We start from the raw sequence: 12,346 nt of genomic DNA on the forward strand, positions 1-12,346 counted from the left end.
AGTGTGGAAGAGTCTGCCGGTCTGTGGATCTCAGAGGCTGCATACTGTTAAGTGGCATTGACCTGGGGTTTAGGGGGTTCACTCACTCACATTCTTAACTGCTTATCCAATTAGGGTCACGCAGCTGGAGCCTGTCCCAGCTTTTCAATGGACGCAAGGCACACAGTAACAGCCTATACACATACACACACCTATTTCCCTATAGGGCAATTCAGTGTCTCCAATTAACCTGGACTGTTGGATGAAACAGGAGCTACCGGAGGAAACCCACCGCCTGGGGATCGAACCCAGGACCTTCTTGCTGTCAGGCGACAGCGCTACCAACCGAGCCACCGTGCCGCCCGTTTAGGGGGTTTAAGTATCTTTAATAAAAAAAAAAAAAATAAAAAAAAAGGAACCATTGTTGCATGTGTGTACTGTTCATTTTGATGGGTAGGATAGGGTATGGTAGGGTAGGGATGGTAAGTAGGTAGGTAGGTGGGTAGGGCTAGATGGGTAGGATAGGGTAGGTAGATAGGCAGGCAGGTAGAGTATGGTAGGGTAGGTAAGTAGGTAGAGTATGGTAGGGTAGGGTAGGGTAGGGAAGGTAAGTAGGTAGGTGGGTAGGGCTAGATGTGTAAGATAGGGTAGGTAAGTAGGTAAGCAGGTAGAGTATGGTAGAGTAGGTAAGCAGGTAAGCAGGTAGAGTATGGTACGGTAGGGAAGGTAAGTAGGTAGGTGGGTAGGGCTAGATGGGTAGGATAGGGTAGGTAGATAGATAGGCAGGCAGGTAGAGTATGGTATGGCAGGGTGGATAAGTAGGTACATTTAGGTACATTAGGTACATGAGTGGGTACATTTACATTATCCGAAGCGACTTACAGTAGTGTGACAGTATATTGTCTAAGCAATCAAGGGCCTTGCTCAAGGGCCCAATAGTGGCAACCTGGCAGTGTTGGAGCTTGAACCAGCAACCTTTGGATTATTGGTCCAGTACTTTAACCACTAGGCCGCAACTGTCTTATACAGTCTCATACAGTAGGTGGGTAGGGTTAGGTGGGTAGGATAGTGTAGGTAGTTAGGTGGGTAGGGTATGGTACGGCAGGGTGGATAAGTAGGTAGATGGGTAGAACTAATAGTACTAAATTAAATAAAGTTTTAGGTTTAAAGTGACTAGTGGCTTATTAAATAATAGTATTTGTACACAATCGTAAGGATTAGTGGGGCATTATTGGGCAAAGCCCCTTTACAACACACCGTGCCAGTTTGTGTATTAAATGATTAGTGTTATTTTAAACAGCATGTGTGTTTATTAGTATTGAGTGATGTGATCCAAGTATATTTATTGAATAATTAGGACAACTGTGCTCTCAAAAGGGTTCACAAACTTTTCTCAATAGTTCTTGCATCAGTCTGGGTTTTTGTACTACATTTCAGTTGGTTGGCATGTAGTTACACCAGATGGTGTTGGTGGTGCACCTGCGTCCAGAGAGACTGATCCGGATGGTGGGAGCTTGTGATGAGCGCGCTCCATACCGCTCCTTCCATCTCTCAGATGGAGGGTGTAATTACGCCACCTGTCAAGCCCCCCGTGCTGGTCGACATGCACTGCTAATTGACCACCGGGATTGTCTGGGTGCTACAGTGAGTGGCAGGGCTCTGAGAAGAAGGCTGTGTATAGGTGTATGGTGGGCTATAGGAAAGAGGCACTACTAATCCCTTTCCAAATTACTTTTCCCCACTCTGGTTTGAGCCGAGAGTCAAATGATGATGTATTTGGTGTTTATTTGATCCGTGACTCAAGACTTGACATGGACTGGTTCTTTAAAAATAAATAATTAGACACTTTTGCAACCTTAATAAAATTGGGGGTAGTCCTTGTACCCCTGCATTGTCCAAAATGTCCCATGTATGCCCATGTAAGACCTGCTTTAGACTGAACTGGCTAGAAATCCAGTATATGGACAGTAACATAGGTGTCTGCTGTTCTGTGCACAAAGCAACTTCCACAAACACAGTTTGACAAATGGTGTAAAGGAACTCGAGTAACCGGAACCCTTTAGACTAAATAGGTACAAGTACAGACATAGTACAGAATCTTGTTCTTTTATAGCTGCAAAGAGTATAAACCAGCTATGTATTAATGCACATGGTTTTGTGATGAGCTACGAAGGACAAAAAAAGACAAATATAAATAAAAAATTTTTTATTTTTTTTAATAAAATTAATTGTTTTTTTGTTTTTATTATTTTGTACATGTATTTATTTATTACTACATTTATTCTGTATTTCTACATTTATGTATTTAAAAATTTTCTACATTTGTTTATTAATTTATTTCTGTAGTTGCACATTTCATCAGTTATTTATTTCAGTATTTCTACATTATTTATTTATATATTTCTACATTTCTATTTATTTGTTTCTGTATTTTTACATGTATTTTTATGTATTTCTAAATGTATCTCATTGTCTCATTTTTCATTATTTATATATTTTTTCATTTATTTATATATTCATTTATTAATTTATGCATTTATGTATTTATTCATACATTTATTGATGTATTACAGTATTTCTACATTTATTTTTTTATTCATACATTTATTAATGTATTACTATATTTCTACTTTTATTTTTTTATTTTTGCATTTCTAAACTAATTTATTTGTTGTTTTTACATTAGTTTATTTATTTCTGCATTTATACATTTACTTATTTCTATGTTTATTTATTTATTATTTCTATATATATTTATATTTGTATTTCAACTATTATTTTCTGTATTTCTTCATTTATTTATTTATTTATTTCTACATTAGTTTATGTATTTCTGTCATTACACATTTATTTATATCTGTATTTCAACTATTATTTTCTGTATTTCTTCATTTATTTATTTATTTTTGCATTTATTTATTTGTTATTTCTACATTAGTTTATGTATTTCTGTTATTACACATTTATTTATTTTTATATTTATTTATTTAGTATTTTAACATTTATTTATATCTGTGTTTCAACTTTTATTTTCTGAATTTCTTTATTTATTTATTTGTTATTTCTACATTAGTTTGTATTTCTGTCATTACAAATTTATTTATTTCTGTATTTATTTATTTATTATTTCTACATTTATTTATATCTTTATTTCAACTATTATTTTCAGTATTTCTTTATTTATTTCTGTCTATATTTCTGTAGAAGTGTAGAAATGTAGAAATAAATAAATAAATAAAAGAAATACAGAAATAAACCAAATAGACATTGATGTATGGAAATGTAGAAATAAATCAAAAATTGTCAAAAATTGTGTAAATGTATTTATTAATTTTTTTAAACTATTAATTTGTGCATTTATTTATTTATATTTGTCATTTCTTATCCTCCATAATGTGCTATGACCAGGTGTTTGCATCCCTTTAGCCCTATATTGCATATTAGATGCTTCAGCTCAGGGACGGTGTCTGTAGAGAGTCTGTGTGCAAATATTAAATCATCTACATAATCTATTTACAGTCCTGTGTCTGTGTATTCTGCTGGAAAACCTCCAGTAAAACCCCACTGGGGTGATCTTGGCAGGCTGTACCTTTACACTTGCTCTCGGCATCCCTAGAGTCCCAGCAGTGCAGCGAATGAGTATATGCCCTGGTCGAAAGCGCTGGTAGGAAGCCTGTGGTCTTTATTCGATCTGGGTTTTTGTTGGCACTCTGACAAGCACAGGTACAGTCTAGCTGCTCGACACTGTAAGCCTCGTGTGAAACCCCTACGTAGTTAAATGTGAGAGAATGAGGGCTGTGGGGAGCTATGAAATGTGTCAGTGATTGATAGTTCTATTAAAATGATTCGGCTTGATTCCTGACTCATGTTCGGAATGGCGGCTTTACGGCTTTTCAAAAATTTAACACATCAGGCAGTCTATGCAAGCAGTGTCTTTCAATTTGGCCCAAAATGATTGAAATTTTAAATAAAAGAGTGAGAAAAGTATGCTGGTGGAACAAGAGAACTCTGGGTAGGGACAAATTAAAAGATAGGCTATAAGGTTGCAAATATTGTGATAATCTGTTTATTAATTATTTCTTTACAGATTATTTGGATTATTCAGGAATATATGAGCATGTTGGACATTCCACATGTTGTGGAGTTGAGTTATCTTATCCACTCATCCTGTTGCACCTAAAACTGTCCTGAGAGGGGTTTCTGGAGGATTTTAAAGGGTGTTTGTGGGAATTTGTGTCCATAAAGTTGGCTGTAAAGTCTCCAAGCGCTTACACAGACACACAATTGGCTGTGAGTGTGTAAGGGGCGGGACAATGGCTGAACAAGGTTTCTTCTTAACTCCTGCAATTGTGGTGCCTGCTCAATAAGATGGGGGATAATGAGGATCAGTGCGTGACTCTTCTAGCCCTTTTCGACCAAAATAACTCTGGTTCTTGATCTGGTTCCGTTTCCATCAGTTTTTGAGAGCCAAGGATGCGTCATCAACGATGGGCATTGCGCACTGGAAGTAAACAGTAGTAACAAGTTGACAGAGCGCGTAGATTATCTGTGCATTTGTGCAGCTGTTACAGATGTTTGTTTCTGTGCAAAAGCATTGATCAACTATTGGTGATAAGAAGACGTTGAAGGTGACTCCATTCCTGGTGTTTGTCACCATTGTTGCTTTTTCTAGTGCATTCACATGAGAGGTGTTTTGCTCAAATGGTCTTTTTACGGTGTGGTAAAACATTGTCAAAGTGTACCACGTCACGGTACCATGGCACGGGATAGTCCATTAGCACACAAAAACTCAACACTGATACCAGTCATCTGGGCGCCCACTAGCAGGCATAATTTGCAATGCCTGAAGCAGACAAATAATTGGCCATTGAGTCTGCCGTGTGGGGAAAAGACCAGACCGAAAAAGTAGAGTAGCTTGGAGATCAGGGTGTGGCTTTCCACACGTGAATTCTGACCTCATGTACCAATTCACCAAATGTGTGGACGAATAAGAAGGGACTGTGCACAAGACCTTACTAGACCCTACTAGACCTTAATAGACCCTACTAGACCTTAATAGACCCTACTAGACAATACTAAACCCTACTAAACCACACTAGACCCTACTAGACCATACTAGACCCTACTAGACCCTACTAGACCTTACTAGATTCTAGTAGACCTGACCTTACTAGACCTTACTAGACCATACAAGACCTTACTAGACCCTAGTAGACCTTATCTTACTAGACCATACTAGACCTTACTAGACTCTACTAGACCTTACTAGACCCTACGAAACCTTACTAGACCCTAGTAGACCTTACTAGACTTTACTAGACCTTACTAGACCTTACTAGACCTTACTGACCCTACTAGACCATACTAGACCTTAGTAGACCTTACTAGACATTACTAGACCCAACTAGACCTTACTGACCCTACTAGACCATACTAGACCTTAGTAGACCTTACTAGACTTTACTAGACCCTACTACACCTTACTACACCTTACTAGACCTTACTAGACTTTACTAGACCCTACTACACCCTACTAGACCTTACTAGACCTTACAAGAGCTTACTAGACCTTAGTAGACCTTACTAGACTTTACTAGACCCTACTACACCTTACTAGACAGGCAGAATTACCTGCCTCATGCGCCACGCACGAGCAGCGTAAGGCAAATTGAGGCGGATTTACCTCTTCTCATGTGAATGCACCCTAACCACTACAACCTGACACTCCCACATCACGGTTCGTGCTGACATCGCGTCGGTTCTAAATCACCGGAACCAGAACAGAGCCAGTTCCGCGTCAGTCGAAAAGGGCTATCCGTCCGTGTGCGAAGCGGATCCCTATAGGATGAGTTCTTACTGCACACGTGTCAGTGAGGGTTGCGACTCTCCTCGGTCAGATGTGAAGGTTTGCAGCAGTAGAGATGAGTTAGGATCGGCTAGTTGGATATGACTAGATTGGGAAGAATGGGTGGGAGGGGGAGCATAAATAGAAATAAATCCTAGTGTTTTGAGAGTTATATTACACAGTGTAATTTAGGCTATTAAGTAACTGATTAATTAAGGCAATTTGTTACCTACTTTATCAAATGTAATAAATATTGGTGTGTAGAGCCCTGTTTGGCAAAACATTGGAAAGACAGGGGTGGGAGGATAGTATGAAAAAGTGTAAGCTTTTTAATGAGTGATATGCAAGGAGAAAGAAAGTGAGATAAGCCAAAAAAATAATGTGCTTCATGGTGCCAACTCCTCCCTGATAACTTTTCCATTATGCAAAACCATGTGCCGGGTCCCAGGGGGTACGCTCGATAAGGCTGTCTGTGTGTGTACTCCCCATTTTTCAATGTAACTGTATTAAATGTGTCTGGGCGAAGGCAATTCGCCCTCTTTCCTGCTGCGGCTGCCTCGCAGACGTGTGGCGTTAGCATGCCGCCATTGATTGGATGGGCTTTTCTCGCGAGCGCTCATTTATGGATTAGTGCTTTAAACCAGCATGAAAACTTTAAACTGTGTTGCATCGATCAGAATCGATATTAAAATCTACACTGAAGTGCCAGAAAAACTGGTACACCAGTGTAATACTTGGTAGATCCGCCACGTGAGCGTGGGACTGCAGAAATACGGGGCATGGACCACAATTCTGTTGTATTCCGAGGTGGTGGAGTTCTGTGTTCCACATTGCTTTCTATTGGCATCCCAGATGTGTTTGATAACGTGCTGAGATCTAGTGACCCAAACTCAGACCATAATACCATAACCATACACTGATCAGCCATAACATTAAAACCATCTCCTTGTTTCTACACTCACTGTCCATTTGATCAGCTCCACTTACCATATAGAAGCACTTTGTAGTCCATCTGTTTCTCTACATACTTTTTTTAACCTGCTTTCATGCTGTTCTTCAATGGTCAGGACCACCACAGAGCAGGTATTATTTAGGTGGTGGATCATTCTCAGCACTGCAGTGACACTGACATGGTGGTGGTGTGTTAGTGTGTGTTGTGCTAGTATGAGTGGATCAGATACCGTGTCCACTCGCTGTCCGCTCTATTAGACACTCCTACCCAGTTGGTCCACCTTGTAGATGTAAAGTCAGAGACAATCGCTCATCTATTGCTGCTGTTTAAGTTGGTCATCTTCTAGACCTTCATCAGTGGTGACAGGACGCTGTTGGCTGGACATTTTTGGATGGTGGACTGTTCTCAGTCCAGCAGTGACACTGAGGTGTTTAAAAACTCGTACCAACACAACTCACACTAACACACAACCACCATGTCAGTGTCACTGCAGTGCTGAGAATGATCCACCACCCAAATGATACCTACTCTGTAGGGGTCCTGACCATTGAAGAACATCATGAAAAGGGGGTAACAAAGCATGCAGTCAGTAATTGTAGAACTACAAGGTGCTTCTATATGGTAAGTGGGGCAGATAAAATGGACAGTGAGTGTAGAAACAAGGAGGTGGTTTTAATGTTATGGCTGATCAGTGTATATTAAGACAGGCCTTTGGTTATATTGGTTTGTTTACTGTGCAGCCCTACTTTTTGTAGTCACAGCTCAACCATCATATCCATATTTTTTCATTATGTTATATTAGGATGTTTTATTGGATGAACAGGAGTAATTGTCTTGCATTATCATTTATAATAATATGTATTGATCTTTAAATTGGATTCTTCAACACTAGAGCAAGTTATTACTAAAAGGTTGTTAGCCAAAGGCAGGATGAGCATGATGGATTTCCTGCAAGTAACTGCGAGTAACAAAACCAAGCCAAGCTACCTCAAGACATGGCCTAGACCAGTGGTCCCCACCCACCGGGCCACGAACTGGTACTGGTGGGTCACTTATTACATAATAATACATAATTCTCTTTTAATAACATTATGACCACCTTCCTAACTGACCGGTCTGTGGCTATGCACCCCAATACGCAACAAACTGTGATACGCTGTGTATTCTGACACCTTTCTATCAGAACCCTAACCCTAACCCTAAACCCTAACCCAAGCATTAACTTCTTCAGCAATTTGAGCTACAGTAGCTCGTCTGTTGGATCGGACCACACGGGCCAGCCTTCGCTCCCATGTGCATCAATGAGCCTTCCTTGGACCACTTTTGATAGATACTGACCACTGCAGACTGCAGTTTTGGAGATGCTCTGACCCAGTTGTCTAGACATCACAATTTGGCCCTTGTCAAACTCGCTCAAATCTTTACGCTCGCCCATTTTTCCTGCTTCTAACACATCAACTTTGAGGATAAAATGTTCACTTGCTGCCTAATATATCCCACCTACTAACAGGTGCCGTGATGAAGAGATAATCAGTGTTATTCACTTCACTGTCAGTGGTCATAATGATATGCATGGTCGGTGTATGTTAAAAATTATTTGAACACCTGACTGAGTTTGTTGCACCTCCTATCCTAAAACCATGAACAATAATTTTATTATTTTACAAAATAAATAAACCGCTGACTGCTGACTGGTTGCTGGGCAGCCGAGACTCGTTAATGCCAGAGTACATAAAGGCTTTGACATCCAATATGTACCACTTGAACTGCCACATACAGTGTATCACAAAAGTGAGTACACCCCTCACATTTCTGCAGATATTTAAGTATATCTTTTCATGGGACAACACTGACAAAATGACACTTTGACACAATGAAAAGTAGTCTGTGTGCAGCTTATATAACAGTGTAAATTTATTCTTCCCTCAAAATAACTCAATATACAGCCATTAATGTCTAAACCACCGGCAACAAAAGTGAGTACACCCCTAAGAGACTACACCCCTAAATGTCCAAATTGAGCACTGCTTGTCATTTTCCCTCCAAAATGTCATGTGATTTGTAAGTGTTACTAGGTCTCAGGTGTGCATAGGGAGCAGGTGTGTTCAATTTAGTAGTGAGAGCTTCACACTCTCTCATACTGGTCACTGAAAGTTCCAACATGGCACCTCATGGCAAAGAACTCTCTGAGGATCTTAAAAGACGAATTGTTGCGCTACATGAAGATGGCCAAGGCTACAAGAAGATTGCCAACACCCTGAAACTGAGCTGCAGCACAGTGGCCAAGATCATCCAGCGTTTTAAAAGAGCAGGGTCCACTCAGAACAGACCTCACGTTGGTCGTCCAAAGAAGCTGAGTGCACGTGCTCAGCGTCACATCCAACTGCTGTCTTTGAAAGATAGGCGCAGGAGTGCTGTCAGCATTGCTGCAGAGATTGAAAAGGTGGGGGGTCAGCCTGTCAGTGCTCAGACCATACGCCGCACACTACATCAAATTGGTCTGCATGGCTGTCACCCCAGAAGGAAGCCTCTTCTGAAGTCTCTACACAAGAAAGCCCGCAAACAGTTTGCTGAAGACATGTCAACAAAGGACATGGATTACTGGAACCATGTCCTATGGTCTGATGAGACCAAGATTAATTTGTTTGGTTCAGATGGTCTCAAGCATGTGTGGCGGCAATCAGGTGAGGAGTACAAAGATAAGTGTGTCATGCCTACAGTCAAGCATGGTGGTGGGAATGCCATGGTCTGGGGCTGCATGAGTGCAGCAGGTGTTGGGGAGTTACATTTCATTGGGGGACACATGAACTCCAATATGTACTGTGAAATACTGAAGCAGAGCATGATCCCCTCCCTCCGGAAACTGGGTCACAGGGCAGTGTTCCAGCATGATAATGACCCCAAACACACCTCTAAGATGACCACTGCTTTATTGAAGAGGCTGAGGGTAAAGGTGATGGACTGGCCAAGCATGTCTCCAGACCTAAACCCAATAGAACATCTTTGGGGCATCCTCAAGCGGAAGGTGGAGGAGCGCAAAGTCTCGAATATCCACCAGCTCCGTGATGTCGTCATGGAGGAGTGGAAAAGCATTCCAGTGGCAACCTGTGAAGCTCTGGTAAACTCCATGCCCAGGAGAGTTAAGGCAGTTCTGGGAAATAATGGTGGCCACACAAAATATTGACACTTCAGGAACTTTCACTAAGGGGTGTACTCACTTTTGTTGCCGGTGGTTTAGACATTAATGGCTGTATATTGAGTTATTTTGAGGGAAGAATAAATTTACACTGTTATATAAGCTGCACACAGACTACTTTTCATTGTGTCAAAGTGTCATTTTGTCAGTGTTGTCCCATGAAAAGATATACTTAAATATCTGCAGAAATGTGAGGGGTGTACTCACTTTTGTGATACACTGTATATGCTATACACCGATCAGCCATAACATTAAAACCACCTCCTTGTTTCTACACTCACCGTCCATTTTATCAGCTCCACTTACCATATAGAAGCACTTTGTAGTTCTACAATTACTGACTGTAGTCCATCTGTTTCTCTGCATGCTTTGTTAGCCCCCTTTCATGCTGTTCTTCAATGGTCAGGACCCCCACAGGACCACTACAGAGCAGGTATTATTTAGATGGTGGATCATTCTCAGCGCTGCAGTGACGCTGACATGGTGGTGGTGTGTTAGTGTGTGTTGTGCTGGTATGAGTGGAGTTTTTAAACACCTCACTGTCACTGCTGGACTGAGAACAGTCCACCAACCAAAAATATCCAGCCAACAGCACCCCGTGGGCAGCGTCCTGTGACCACTGATGAAGGTCTAGAAGATGACCGACTCAAACAGCAGCAATAGATGAGCGATCGTCTCTGACTTTACATATACAAGGTGGACCAACTAGGTAGGAGTGTCTAATAAAGTGCGCTGCTGTGTCTGATCCACTCATACCAGCACAACACACACTAACACACCACCACCTGAGAATGATCCACCACCTAAATAATACCTGCTCTGTAGTGGTCCTGTGGGGGTCCTGACCATTGAAGAACAGGGTGAAAGGGGGCTAACAAAGCATGCGGAGAAACAGATGGACTAAAGTCAGTAATTGTAGAACTACAATGTGCTTCTATATGGCAAGTGAAGCTGATAAAATGGACAGTGAGTGTAGAAACAAAGAGATGGTTTTAATGACCATTCAATATTAGGAAGGTGGTCATAATGTTATACCTAATCGTGTATATAGCTTTTTTTGTTTGTTTTAGCAAAGTTTTAATGACTTTTTTAATTTATTTCCATTAAGATACAAACAGAAAATACAGGAGATATACATGTATGCATGCGATGGTTATTTCATGTAGATGTCGTAATATCAGAACTCAGGGTGTAATCTATGACGCTGTAATACAATTTTATTTACGCCTCCGACACAGAAAAGAATTTGTGCATTTTTCATCATGACTGCCAAATCCCCCAGTCCTTAAACATAATAACACCCAGTGTTTCAGAGCCCGTGCTAAGATTGCATCAGAACACATAGTACATGCAAAACTATTGAAATATGCATTAAGAAAACTAAACAATTCAGATCTTTCACACAGGTCATTTCGATGTGATGGTTGTTTTGTTTCATGCAGTTTTGTTTTACTGATTTTTTTAGGCTGGAAAGCTTGCCATGGACAGAGGATGGGCAATAAATGTAGGTAAGTTATGTTTTTTTCTTTGTATTTTCTCTGTTACATTGTACAGCAATGGATGAAGTGAATAACACTGATTATCTCATCATCACGGCACCTGTTAGTGGTAGTATTTATTAAGCAGCAGGTGAAGATTTTGTCCTTAAACTTGATGTGTTAGAAGCAGGAAAAATGGGCGAGCGTAAGGACTTGAGCAAGTTTGACAAGGACCAAGTTGTGATGGCTAGACGACTGGGTCAGAGCATCTCCAAACCTACAGCTCTTGTGGGGTGTTCCCGGTCTGCAGTGGTCAGTATCTATCGAAAGTGTTCCAAGGAAGGAACAGTGGTAAACCGGCGACAGGGTCATGAGCGGCCGAGGCTCATTGATGCACGTGGGGAGCGAAGACGAGCTACTGTAGCTCTAATTGCTGAAGAAGTTAATGCCGGTTCTGATAGAAAGGTGTCAGAATACACAGAGCATCACAGTTTGTTGCGTATGGGGCTGCATGCTGACCCCTGTCCACCGCCGAAAGCGCCAACAATGGGCACGTGAGCATCGGAACTGGACCACGGAGCAATGGAAGAAGGTGGCCTGGTCTGGGGAACACATGGCACCAGGATGCACTATGGTGTTTACTTTGCCTCCAAATTCCCCAGATCTCAATCCAATCGAGCATCTGTCCGATCCATTGAGGCCCCACCTCACAACTTAGAGGAGTTAAAGGATCTGCTGCTGACATCTTGGTGCCACGTAGCACAGCACACTTTCGGGGGTCTAGTGGAGTCCATGCCTCGACGGGTCAGGGCTGTTTTGGCAGCAAAAGGGGGACCAACACAATATTAGGAAGGTGGTCATAATGTTATGCCTGATCGGTGTACCTCTTGTTTTTT

General features: G+C 41.2%; 1 protein-coding gene across 3 annotated transcripts in view; it reads left to right on the forward strand.

Annotated features, from left to right (window-relative positions):
• The window catches only part of hdac11 (histone deacetylase 11), a 60,134-nt gene that overhangs the window by 14,886 nt on the left and 32,902 nt on the right, over positions 1 to 12,346 (forward strand). For all 3 annotated transcript variants that reach the window (XM_062986866.1, XM_062986867.1, XM_062986868.1), the window contains one exon: positions 11,438 to 11,480. In XM_062986866.1, the coding sequence (XP_062842936.1) occupies positions 11,438 to 11,480 (43 nt within the window). The remainder of the gene's footprint in view (positions 1 to 11,437; positions 11,481 to 12,346) is intronic.

The sequence above is a fragment of the Trichomycterus rosablanca genome, chromosome 24 (genome assembly GCF_030014385.1).
Source record: "Trichomycterus rosablanca isolate fTriRos1 chromosome 24, fTriRos1.hap1, whole genome shotgun sequence".
NCBI lineage: Eukaryota > Metazoa > Chordata > Actinopteri > Siluriformes > Trichomycteridae > Trichomycterus > Trichomycterus rosablanca.